Raw genomic sequence first — 13,595 nt, forward strand, 5'->3', positions numbered from 1 at the left:
TCAAGTCTGCAGTGAGAGGAGGGAAATTAGTAACAGCCCACCCCCAGCAAATCCTAACCCGGATACAACCTGGATAGATTGTCATATTTGCCAAGCAAGTGTTACCAAATTTTTTAAAAGTAGTTTGTAATTCACATGTGCTATGCTGATGATTAACACTGGACCTTGTCTAAATTTTTTTTTAAGATTTCTGCCCTTAGTCTACCTCTTCCTCCCAAAAAGTTGATTGGAAATATGGATCGTGAATTCATAGCTGAAAGGCAGAAAGGACTCCAGAATTATCTCAGTGTGATTACTTCCAACCACATACTGTCCAACTGTGAACCGGTGAAGAAATTTTTGGATCCAAACAGCTACTCTGTAAATTATGTTGGTAAGTAAAAGACTTTGAGATTCCTGTATTGTCCTTGAAGATAAAGCAGACTGTTGAAGGGTGCAGGTGGTGTGGGTGGGGAGACCTTTATCCTGGACCTTGGAATGGAGGAACAGCTTGACTTTATTACACGACCACATCTCATTATTTTGAGAAGGAATTCTAAAGAGAGGACTTCACGTGCTTAAATGGCTTCTGTCTGTGCATCCTCTGCTGAAGAGGTGGGAATAAAGGGGTTGAGGGCGGCTGAAATTACTCTCATAGTCTGCACAGCCCAGCGCCCGGTTACTTACTCTTGACTGAAATAGGCAAAAATGGGTTGTAGCCAGTGTTCCCTCTAAGCTGAGTTAGTGTGAGCTAGCTCACAGTTTTTTTAGCCTCCGGCTCACGCATTTTTGCCTTCGCTCAGGAAGGATGGCTCCAGAGTGAACTAATTTATGCAGGAGCCAAATGGCTCACTCACAACTTTAATGCCAGTCGCTCACAAAGTAGAATTTTTGCTCACAAGACTCCACAGCTTAGAGGGAGTCTTGTAGCTACAGAGGGTGAGGGCATTAAGGCCGGCCAGCCATTGGTCAGAGAGGTATGTTACAACATTGGCTGTCAATGTCTTCTGAGTGTGGAAGAGGGGGAACTTGGAAATGCTACGTGACTCAGGCTGTAATAACTTTTAAAGGAAGTACATGAAAATGATGGCGTATTTAAAACAGAATTCAAAACAAAGCCTAAAAGACCTCTGCTGGGAGACCCTGGAGAGCTGCGTCCAGTCTGAGTAAACAGTACTGACCTTGATGGAGTGATGGTCTGATTCAGGATAAGGCAGCTTCTTGTCTGTTCGTGTATGTCCAGTGTCATACCTTGTGTTGGTCCTAGTGGAAGTCAAAATTCAGACAATAAAACCATCAGCCTTGTAAGCAGGAGGTGTACTTTGGTCCAATGTTCCCTCTAAGCTATGGAGCCCTGTGAGCAAAAATTCTACTTTGTGAGCTACTGGCATTAACGTTGTGAGCAGGAGATTTGACTGCTGCATAAATTAGTTTGCTCTGGAGCCCTCCTTCCTGAGCTAAGACAAAAATGTGTGAGCCGGAGGTTAAAAAACTGAGCTAGCTCACACTAACTCAGCTTAGAGGGAACACTGCTTAGGTCCCTTTCCCTGTCGAGAGAAGGCTAAGACTGCCCAGCCCTGACCTGGATAGCCCAGGCTAGCCCAGTCTCATCAGATCTTGGAAGCTAAGCAGGGATCATCCTGGTTGGCATATGGATGAGAGACCTCCAAGGAAATCCAGAGCCTTATGAACCAAGTCAGATAATATGGTGTTAGTTGCATTCCTCCCCACCCCAGCCATAATTAGGGTCAGTGTATTGTTCAAACTGACCTGAAGACCAGGGGAAACCAAATGTTAAGACACAGGCAGGGAATGTAGGACCATCAAGAGGGAAAGTCCAACCTCTTGCTGTGACAGCAATTTTCTCTTATCCAGAGCTCATGCACATTGAAAACCTTGGCAGAAATACTGCAAGGCCATTTTATTTGCCTTGACTGTTCATGGGATACAGACTGCAGGCTTCTTTCGGTGGAGGGGGTTTATTTGGCTAGTTTTAAATTATAATATTTTAATTGTGACTTGTGGAGCACCTTGAGCCACGTCGCAAAGTTGGATAGAGGACGCCAAACTTCTTAACTCCCGAGACTGTCTGTATTAAATTAATGTGTTATAATTTCCACGGCGATGGTTCGCAGTGCAGCCTTTGTGCTCAAGCAGATGTCTAACTGCTGCTGTGTGGAATGAAATTAAATCGGGGGGGGGGGGGGGAGCACATGGTAACAGTTGTCCTGGTTCTGGCATCACACAGAGGCGCTAACAAATGCCGCCAATGTGTTTGTAAAGAACTCAAAATTCAGAGACTTTGCTTGACTCTGAACATAGCAGAGGCTGCAACAGAGCTCAGGAACTAACCAGCAGTTGCTGTTCTTCAGTAAACTGAACCTGGATCTCTCTTCTGTTAACGTTGAGGCGCTTTTGTGGGGGTATTCCGTTTCTTCAAAGATTTGCTCAACCAAGCGAAGTGTTCTTATATCACGAGTGAGTCCCATTTCCTGAGATACTATACCTCATTTGGCTCCCACCTTCTGTGGGAGCTTATGAGCTCCAGGCTCTCATAGCTTCTTGAATTTCTCGATTAATTAGACAGGCTCTCTCAGCCCCCTCCCCCTCTCCTCTTATCTGGGAGAATGTTAAAGAAAAGCCTAAAGAGAACCCTTCTGTGTGTTTGAAATCTAACCTAATGAGACGAAAAGTTGTTGGTTCTGCATTTAGACCCGCCAGCAACTGGAAATGAGCTGCTGTTTTCCTTGTTAAGCTGATGTGTTTAAACATTTCGTGGTTCAAGGTCTTCTCTCCTGCAGCGTGCTGCTTTCATCCTTGGAGATGAAACACCTGAACGCAGCGGGATGACGTGAGAAAAGAATGTCGTGGCCAGTGTTTGAAATTCCTGGCTTCTCTTTCTGCCTACTGTGAGGCAGCTTTCAGTGTTGATTCATGGAAGAGTTCTTTCCCCCCCCAGAACAAAGCATACTTTAGGCGCACAGCCAGTTTTCATGTGTTTGTGCATATGTTAAAGGAAAGTTAATAAGCAGAAACTAGCAGTTGGTAGTAATAATAATAATAATAATCAGTCAGTTGACAGAGAGGGTGATTTGATTGCAGAACTACAGCACACACGGCTCTTGTTTCAATGGGTTAAAATTGATTTATTCATCTACTTCGTTCATACCCCGCCTTTCTCCCTAATGAGGGGCCATAGGGGCTTACATTGTTTTCTTTGCCTCCCATTTTATTCTCGTAACAGCCATGTGAGGTAGGTGAGGCTAAGAGTATGTGACTGACCCAGGGTCACCTAGCAAATCTCCATGGCAGAGTGGAGATTCGAACCTAGGTCTCCCAGATTCTTGTCTGACACTCGAACCACTATAACACAAAACAAACCAGTCTTTGTCCTCTACAGGTACATGGAGGCCTTTGTCCTGTAATTGTCCCTCACCCACCACTGCAGACAGCTTGACTAAGGGCCATCAGGTGAACCCACAAGAGCTGTGAAGTTGGCATGGCTCTTTTGTTTACTGGTGGGCAAGTTTGAGGGGGAAAGGAGGTTGCTTTTTCCCAGGGTGCTTCTTCGGTAGCACATCAGAGTTCATACTTTGGTTCCTTGTCATGTATATGCCTTGTTCTATAGATTTAGTGGCAAACCTCACTTTGTTCTCTTTTTAGGGTTATTTTTGTGCATGCCTGGAAGTCATGGCTGACTTCTGGTAGCCCCTAGTGGGGCTTGGTGGCAAGGGATGTTCAGAGAGGTGGCTTGCTATTGCCTGCCTTCGCGTCCTGGCCCTGGTATTCCTTGGAGGTCTCCCATCCAAGTACTTGCTAGGGCTGGCCCCACTTAGCTTCCGAGATCTGGCTTGCCTGGGGTATTCAGGTCAGGGCAACCTCATTTTTTTCTTGTAATTCATATTACTCTTCATTTCAAGCAATATATACATATATATACTTTATACTATCCTATGTTTGACTGGATTGGGGAAAAAACCTTGTGATGGCATCTTACATATGAAGTGTAATTATTAATGTTTGTGTAACTAACAAAAGTTTCCCCAAATTTCCTCTTATAGAAATTGCCTTACAGCATGTTTCGATGTTCTTTCGGTCGGAGCCAAAGTGGGAAGTAGTAGAGCCATTAAAGGATATAGGTAAGAGTTTAACTTGTTTTTAGATCTGGGAGGATTTTATTTATTTATTTATTTAATTCAATTTATACCCCGCCTTCCCCGCAATGCGGACTCAGGGTGGCTTACATAGGGGCAAACGCCAATATAAAACATAATTAAAACCATTTAAAATCCAACAGTACAAAACATTCATAACGAGTTACTGACTAAAGTGCTCTAGGTGTTCTACATGAAATTTCAGAGATGGCATATTTGAACTGTTCAGCATCGTCTGCTCCAGGGAAGCATTGATGTTCCCTCATCCAGGGCCAGGTGAAGATGGAATAATGATGATGGTAGTGGCGGCTCCTACTCATACGCCTGGTGGAAGAGCTCCATCTTACAGGCCCTGCGGAACTGCACAAGGTCCCGCAGGGCCCGGATCTCCTCTGGGAGCTCGTTCCACCAGATAGGAGCCGCCACCGAGAAAGCCCTGGCCCTGGTAGCGGCCAGCCTGGCCTCTTTGGGACCTGGCACTGCCAGGAGATGTTGGGTCCCGGACCGAAGTATGATTTATGCCACACTTTATCAGTGAAACAAATATTTACATTTGGTTGTAAGGGAAAAAAACCCTTCTTTAGTCATTTGGGGAAAATATTGACCATCCAGCTCTGAACTAACAATGACTCTTCGGAACCTTTGAAGAAGATCGGTTCCAGATTTCTATCTTGAGGTGCTTGTAAGTGGAAATGTCAAGGGTTGAACTTTGGCTCTTCTAGGTGAGTTTGAGCCCGTCACATGCTCTCAGCCTAACCTACCTCACAGGGTTGTTGTGAGAATAAAAATGGGGGAGGGGAGGAACTAACATATACTACACTCCTTGGAGGAGTTATGGGATGAGAGCTAGTGTGGTTAGAGTGCTAGAGTGTGACCAGGGATACCTGGGTTCAAATCCCTGCTCTACCAACTTGGCAGCCTTGGGCCTAACCTATGTCACAGGGTTGTTGTGAAGATAAAATGGAGGAGAGGAGACTCACGTATGCCACCCTGAACTCCTTGGATGAAGGGTGGAATGAAAATGTAATAGAAGATGATGTTTTAATTCATAATAGAAGTATCAAAATCTTAACTTTCCTATAGAAATCCCCTTCTTGTTTGTTTGAGGAAGCAGAGTGATGACATAAACAACTGAGCTGAATTGCATTGAAATGAAATGGCAGGTTGCTGCAGGGGAATTTAGATCAGGTAGCACACCCTTGATGGCCTAAGTATTTGAGTCTGGTCTATGTAAAAAATGAAAACTGGTATGGTTTCCTGAGCAGTACAATGCAAACTGTTGGGGTGTTTGCCTTCTTTCTAGGTTGGAGAATACGTAAGAAATATTTCTTAATGAAGATTAAGAATCAACCAAAGGAGCGGCTAGCTTTGAGCTGGGTAAGTTTCCTTTTTTGGGGTGTCTGTGTGTTTGTGTGTATCCTTTTCAAAACTGTCTCATGGTTCATCAGTATTTTCTTGAGTGTGTGTTGGTCCCTAGCTATATATCCTCAGTCACTTTTTGTAAGCACTGCCCATTATTCTGCGGTGATGCTATGTGAATTTCCTGTCATAAACTAGTAGAGAGGAACAGAGTGAGGGCAAGCTATCTTATGTGACACCCAATGGATGTATCCTACCAGTGTTCTGCTGACAGAAGGGTGATCCCAGCTGATTCCCCGCCCCCCAAGTCTCATGATTTTGTCTGTGGTGATTCCCTGGCAGTGCCTTTTCAGACGCCACAGGAGGCTGCTGGGAGAAGGGGAAGGTGGGGGAAAGATCAACTTCTGCCAGCAGAATATCTGTAGGACATAAAAAAGGTAAAGGTTCCCTTGCTCGAAAGCCAGTCGAATCCGACTTTAGGGTTGCGGTGCTCATCTCCGTTTCAAAGCCGAAGAGCCAGCGCTGTCCGAAGATGTTTCCCTGGTCATGTGGCCGGCATGGCTAAACACCAAGGCGCACGGAACACTGTTACCTTCCCACCGAAGTGGTACCTATTTATCTACTTGCAATTTCTTGCTTTCGAACTGCTAGGTTGGCAGGAGCTGGTACTAGAGATGGGAGCTCACTCCATCATGCGGCCCCCGGGTCTCGAACTGCTGAACTACTGACCTTCCACAGCCTGCAGTTGAGTGTCTTAACCACTTGAGCCACCGCAGCTCCTCTGTAGGACATAACCAGTGCGTAAATAGCACAGCATATGGATCCCTGAAAACTGTCAAACTGGAAGTCAGTTGGGTGTTGTGTCACTTCTGCTTGAGGAGTGGTATAGGTGATGAGTTTTGGAGGAAGGCTTTGGAATGTATGACAGAGGTATGTTTTGTGCCTCTCAGAAGTCGATTTATGGTCACCTCAGCAATTTTTCCCTTTATAGCTTATAATCAACTTGATAACTTGTCTTTTCAGGCTGACCTTGGCCCTGACAAATATCTTTCAGACAAAGATCTTCAGTGTGCTGTGAAATTTCTTTCTTCATGTTCTGTGAGTATTTTGTTACACTACCCCTCCCCTAACACCAATACCATCTCACCAGCACCAAATTAGAGCGTATAAAAGCTCCTTTTCAGATTTTCCTCTTTTGATTTCAAAGATTGGCTCTCAAGACATTCATGTGTTGGGCTCAAATGAATGTGAACTTAGACCATTTCCACAGAAGTGCAAATGCCTGCATCGCCATTCTTAGACAATTGAACTACACAAAACTTTCCGCAATACATTTTGCCTCCCCAGGAGTGGATCTGAACTTTTCACCCTCTTGCCCCATGGTTTCCAAATCCACTGTTTCTGCGACCCCCCCGCCCAATCTGAAATCACTGTTTTCCAGTGAGCAGCTCCTGTATTCAAATGTGTTTTCCTGCTGCGCTGCCATTTTGGGTCATCAGTGTTGTATCTTACCTCTGCCTACCACCCTGGACGCCCTGTTTTCCCCGGAGACATTTGCCATTTTTAACATAAGCAAAGAAAACAACAAACATCTTGATTGAGTTATAACACTAGGACAAATGGGCAGTACAGACATGACTGCTAGTACTCAAAATAAGTGTTCCCCATGATCAGTGCTGTGTACAGATAATCTTTGCCTATATGGAAGGCGATTATAAGCTGCATTGAGACTCCTTAGAGGAAAGCAAGTGTATAAAAACCAACTCTCCTTCTTCTATTTGTGGACAATGTAGTCTTTGCTTTTTAAGAGTGTCTTTTTAAAATAAGCATAAATAGTCACACTTCAAACTTGCCAATATTGGATGGCTTTTAATTTTCAATATTTAAACAAAAAGTGAAGGTGTCAGCTGGGGATCACTCCTCCTTGAACTATGAGCAATCAGCCATATACAGATATAAACAGAAAGCAGTATTTTCTCTTTCTGACTAGTTTGGACACTGTAAACCTCCCCATGTGACTGGTTTGCCATAATGTGGCAGTATTTTTGCAGGGTTTTTTTTGTCATGTGGCATTTGATCTTATGAAGAAGTCAATGTTTGGTTTATTGTCCCACAAATGATCAGCAGACCTGAAAAACAGCAACTGTGTTGCCCAGTGTCGTACAGGAGCCAAATGTGTCCTAGCGGAACTGTTATCTTCTTTATCCTTGTAACAAGATAAATTGTAATTCCCATAATTACAGTAATTGAAGGGAATATGCTGCTTGATTGATTCAATCCCAAATGGCTTTCTAGATTAAGTGAGAAGGCAAATAAATCATACTGCTAATGAAGTGAGATGGTAGTTTAAAGTCCTCATGCTAAGCTTATGGTTTATAAGCCTGATAAATCAGGCTTCTGAACAAAAGTGGCCATGCCTTAGTCCAGTTCAGCTTGCAATATCAGCTGTTTAGAACCATTTGGGGCAATTGACCAGATGCTCTTGTGAAAACTCTATGGTTCACATAGCATCAGCTGCTCTTGATGTGTGTGAAGTGTGCTGCTGTTTGCACTCCAAAGAATGCTCCAGATGATCATATGTGCTTCTTATTTGTCACATTTGGAACTGCTGTGGGGAATAGGCAGGCCAGTTTTTGTGCTGATGCCTAACTTGTCGTATCTAGTGCCACTCAGCCTCACCTTGTTATAGGTGGCTGTAACATACCCGTGGTACAGTAGAGCTAGCATTATGCATGCCTTTGTGCTAACGTGATTCTACATTCTGTAACTCTATTAGTGGACAACCCAACTCAATTCTTTTTTCAAAAAAGCTTTCGCTCTCATTTTGCATTAAACTAAAGGCAATGTGTTCTGACCAATTAAGTATAAAACCCTGAACAACTATAAGAATACTAAATAGCTCAATGGCATTCTCCCTGAATAAAACTAAGATTTATTTAGTAAAACATACTCTCAGGTATACAAAAAGAAAATAGCATTTTGTGCGGAACATCTGGTGTATGTTCATCCCACCCAAGCTTACAACAATCCTGTGTGTTTGGGTTTGACCCACTCCAAGCTGCCATTTAATTCTTACATCAGAGGCTGAAACAAGATGTTTTGAAAGCCATGTTATCCCCATCCAAAGCAGAATCCAGGCATCCACTCCTCTTTTCTCCTGAGATGTCCAGTAATCCAGAATGGGTAATTTGATTTTTCTACTTCATTGGCTTTCCATATGCAGTGGAAAAAGGGGGGGGGGGGAGCAATATCCCCTCACTCATGGGGTGTGTGTGTGTGTGAGAGAGAGATAGGAGGTGAGATACAGAGCAGCTGTTTGTGGTAGCTGCCATGTGACTTCAGCATTGTCTAGTCCCAGCTTTGGGCAGAATACAAATCTGGGTTCAAAATACTAGCTACCTTGTGATGGATAGGCTAGGTTGTGCCTCTCTCTAAGAGCAACCACTGAGCGCTGACACAATGTTGAGAGCAGGTGACTTGAAAGCAGCAATAGAAAAATGACAGGGTTTAGCAGCAGAGAGGGAAGCTGATAGCTAAAGGGCTGAGGTGAAAAGGTTTTTTCTGACTGAGGGGAACTGAATAGAAGAGCTGATTGGAACAGGCTGAAAATAGTAAATTTGTAACTAAAAGATCCCAGTTTGTAGGTCTAGGATCTCAGTGCAAAAGTTCAATGGAAGGGAAATGTTTTTTAGATTTTACTTTGCTAAGTGTTTTGTTCTTATAAACAAAAGCTTCTTGTTTTGATTAACCCTGTGGGCTGCGTGTCTAAGGGGAAGAAGCACACACACAATTTAATATCTTGGTCTACATACATATATTCTAGGATACGAGTGGTGGCACCAAGTGATTGGAATAGTGTTTGAGCCCCAACCCTAATAGCTTTGTGTGAGTGAGGGCTGATTATAAAGGGGGCTTCGCTACCATGTCTGTGGATGTCTCTGGGAGTGAGAGAGAAGACCTGAGGTGTGAGGTGGCCATGACTCTGTAGATTTTAAAAGAGACAAGAAGGGTGGCAATTGTGATGTCCTGATCTTCATATAACCCATAGCCTAAATAAGACAGGTTGTAGTGGGTGGTAGGCACTCTGTGTGTGAGTGGCCAAGGGCCATCACACACCTCCTCAGTGGCCGGTGCAGGGGAGCCTTTGATAATCAGTAGTGTTTCAAGTCTGTGTGGGTGTAGGAGAATCACTTTGGTGTAGTAGCAAAATAATTAAATTTGGATTATTTAGAGAGGGTATAGGAAATAGGCAGAGACTAGCTGTGATTCTTGTTAACGGCCCTGATGGGGAAAAGTACAATGTGCGTTAAAATGGGAATAAAAGTGTAAAATGCTATGTGTTTCAACATTTATCCTTCCTGGAATGGAAAGTTCACATTTTGACCTGCAGTGTTTAGTTAACAACCACATCAGCTGTAGGCCACAGTGGGAACCCTTGAACCTTAGCCAGTTTTTCATATTAAGGGGTGTGGTCAGATTGCGTGCTGGGAGCAGGTTAAACTGCTCCGGTTCTAACCGGATTATATTTGATCTGGATAATCGCGATCACACTTAACTCCCTTATCCCGCCTCACCGTGCAGTCACATCGCTCCCCGGCGTCTACATTACTGATGCGTGGGAGTGTGTGTCGGCATTTTAAAAAATTTTTCCTCAGTTTGCGCATGCACATAGGCATGCTTTCGAGCGGGGAGGGGGTTTAAACCGGAAGTGGCTCGACGCCACAGGAGCAATCAGACGTCAGAAAATGCGGCTAGAACCGGAGAATCAGGAAAACACCACTTGGGGACCTGGTAACAAAATACTCCGTTTTCAAAGGGGTTTGAGCCGGAAAGCGACGGCTGGGGACGGTGCGCAGATGTTGGGTGTGTGAACGTGGATATAAAATCCGTTACTGAAGCGTGCCGAAAGCGGACTAAATGGCCCAACTGAACGCACCCAAGGAGTGCTTTAAAAAAACCCTTTAAATAGTCAACATTAGTATACATTTACACTTATTTCAACATTTGTGACAGCTCCTTAATGCTACGGAGTTAACGAGTCGACCTAATCTTGGTTTACTAAAGGTCTCCGGAATCAAAAATTCACATGATGCTTGGAAACAGTGATCATAATGTTGTTGAGTTCATCATTTGTACAAATAGAGAATTGGCCAAAAAGACTCACACAACCATTTTTAACTTTAAAAGGGGTAATTTCTCTGATATGAGGGGACACGTGGGGAGGAAACTGAAAGGAAAAGTAGAAAGGGTCAAAACAATTGGGGAAGCTTGGGATCTATTTAAAACTACGATCCTAGAAGCTCAAAAAATATATATTCCGCAGGTTAGGAAAGGCACAAAAAGGTATAGGAAAAAGCCTGCATGGTTAACAAACAGAGTAATGGAGGCTGTAAAAAGTAAAAAGAATTCCTTTAAGCAGTGGAAAGCTAGTCACAGTGAGGCTGATAAAACGGAACACAGGCTATGGCAAATAAAATGCAAGTCTGAGGTCAGGCAGGCAAAAAGGGAATATGAGGAGCATATAGCAAAAAACGTAAAAACCAACAATAAAACTTTCTTCAAATACATTAGAAACAGGAAACCAGCCAGGGAGGCAGTGGGGCCCTTGGACGACCAAGGGGTAAAAGGAGTATTGAAGGATGATAGGGAAATGGCTGAGAAGCTAAATGCATTTTTTGCCTCCGTCTTCACTGTGGAAGATGAGAAGTGCTTGCCCACTCCAGAACCACTGATTTCAGGAGGGGTGTTGAAAGACCTGAGTCAGATTGAGGTGACGAGAGAGGAGGTCCTAAAACTGATAGACAACTTAAAAACTGAAAAATCACCAGGCCCAGATGGCATACATCCGAGAGTTCTGAAAGAACTCAAATGTGAACTTGTAGATCTCCTGACAAAGATATGTAATCTTTCCTTAAAATCTGCCTCCATTCCTGAGGATTGGAAGGTAGCTAATGTCACTCCCATCTTTAAAAAGGGTTCCAGAGGAGATCCGGGAAATTACAGGCCAGTCAGTCTGACGTCGATACCGGGTAAATTGGTGGAAACCATTATTAAGGAAAGAATTAGTAGGCACATAGATGAACAAAACCTATTGAGGCAGACTCAGCACGGTTTCTGTAAGGGAAGATCTTGTCTCACTAACCTGTTAGTGTTCTTTGAGGGGGTGAACAAACATGTGGACAAGGGGGATCCAATAGATATTATTTACCTTGACTTCCAGAAAGCTTTTGATAAAGTTCCTCATCAAAGGCTCCTAAGTAAGCTCAAAAATCATGGGATAGAAGGACAAGTCCTTTTATGGATCAAAAACTGGCTAGTTCATAGAAAACAGAGAGTGAGTGTAGGTGGGCAATTTTCTCAGTGGAGGGTGGTAAGCAGTGGGGTACCGCAGGGATCAGTACTTGGTCCACTGCTTTTTAACTTGTTCATTAATGATTTGGAGATGGGAGTAAGCAGTGAAGTGGCTAAATTTGCGGATGATACAAAGTTGTTCAGGGTGGTGAAAACCAGTGAGGATTGTGAGGCACTCCAAGGGGATCTGTCAAGGATGGGCGAGTGGGCGTCAACATGGCAAATGGGGTTCAATGTGGCCAAGTGCAAGGTGATGCACATTGGAGCCAAAAATCCTAAATATAAATACACATTGATGGGGTCTGAACTGGCAGAGACTGAGCAAGAGAGAGATCTTGGAGTTGTAGTGGATAACTCACTGAAAATGTCGAGACAGTGTGTGACTGCAATAAAGAAGGCCAATGCTATGCTGGGGATTATTAGGAAGGGTATTGAAAACAGATCAGCCAATATAATAATGCCCCTATATAAATCAATGGTGAGACCTCATTTGGAATACTGTGTGCAGTTCTGGGCACCACACCTTAAAAAGGATATTATAGCTTTGGAAAAAGTGCAGAAAAGGGCAACTCGAATGATAAAAGGGTTGGAACACTTTCCCTATGAGGAAAGGTTAAAGCGCTTAGGGCTCTTTAGCTTGGAGAAAAGACGACTGAGGGGTGACATGATCGAGGTTTATAAGATTATGCATGGGAAAGAGCAGGTAAAGAAAGAGGTACTTTTCTCCCTTTCTCACAATACAAGAACTCGTGGACACTCCATGAAACTGCAGAGCGGTCGGGTTAGAACGGATAAAAGGAAGTACTTCTTCACCCAAAGAGTGATTAACACATGGAATTCACTGCCACAGGAAGTGGTGGGTGCTACAAGCATGGACGGCTTCAAAAGGGAATTAGATAAGCATATGGAGCAGAGGTCCATCAGTGGCTATTAGCCACAAGGTATAGCTAGGGGCTCTGGGGCAAGTGATGCTCTGTCTTCTTGGTGCTTGGGGGGGGTCAACAGTGGGAGGGCTTCTAATGTCCTGGCCCCACTGCTGGACCTCCTGATGGCACTGGTATTTCTGGCCACTGTGTGACACAGAGTGTTGGACTGGATGGGCCTTTGGCCTGATCCAACATTGGCGTCTCTTATGTTCTTATGTGTTCTAACCTCCTGACTTTTGTTAGGAGTCTTGCCAGCTGAACCTTCCTCATTTGTGTCAGGGCAGGGGGGAACTCATAAATGCATCTGCCTGAGAAGTTTCAAGACAGGTCCAAGTTCTAGAGCACCAGCCTTAATCTTGAACAGAGAGAGAGAGAGAGAGCCCGTGTAAAGTTTTGGAGGGGATGCACCAAGGCAGCTGAACAGCCCCTTGTCTTGGCAATCTCTCCTGCTTTCCGAGGGACGTGTTCAGTAGCCTTCTCTGCCTCAAGCTGCGTGAAGCACAGACACAGCTGTAAAAGGGTGGAAGAAAAGGTTGACATTAAAAATGAGAAAGGGAAAAGTATTTCAGTCAGCTCTTGGTGAGCTGTTCAGCATATAGAACAAAACATAAGTGGGATGAGGGGGAAGCAACATATTAATTTTGTGTGGCAGCAAAAACAAACACCCCCCCCCCACACACACACACACTTTGGGATGACCCTGTTTAAAAAGTAAACACACTGTACTTCTCTCTGGGCTAGGATATTTTACCTGGCCAAACTGGACACTGGGGTAGGTACATGGCCTCAGTCAAAAAAATACCCTTTTCTGTCTAAGCTCCTCCCT

At 44.0% G+C, this 13,595-nt stretch overlaps 1 protein-coding gene across 6 annotated transcripts in view; it reads left to right on the forward strand.

Annotated features, from left to right (window-relative positions):
- The window catches only part of PXK (PX domain containing serine/threonine kinase), a 68,816-nt gene that overhangs the window by 24,341 nt on the left and 30,880 nt on the right, over positions 1-13,595 (forward strand). For all 6 annotated transcript variants that reach the window (XM_015422138.1, XM_015422136.1, XM_015422140.1 and 3 more), the window contains 4 exons: positions 187-373; positions 4,041-4,118; positions 5,437-5,510; positions 6,516-6,590. In XM_015422138.1, the coding sequence (XP_015277624.1) occupies positions 187-373; positions 4,041-4,118; positions 5,437-5,510; positions 6,516-6,590 (414 nt within the window). The remainder of the gene's footprint in view (positions 1-186; positions 374-4,040; positions 4,119-5,436; positions 5,511-6,515; positions 6,591-13,595) is intronic.

This window comes from Gekko japonicus, unplaced genomic scaffold (assembly GCF_001447785.1).
Source record: "Gekko japonicus isolate JY-2015 unplaced genomic scaffold, Gekko_japonicus_V1.1 scaffold292, whole genome shotgun sequence".
NCBI lineage: Eukaryota > Metazoa > Chordata > Lepidosauria > Squamata > Gekkonidae > Gekko > Gekko japonicus.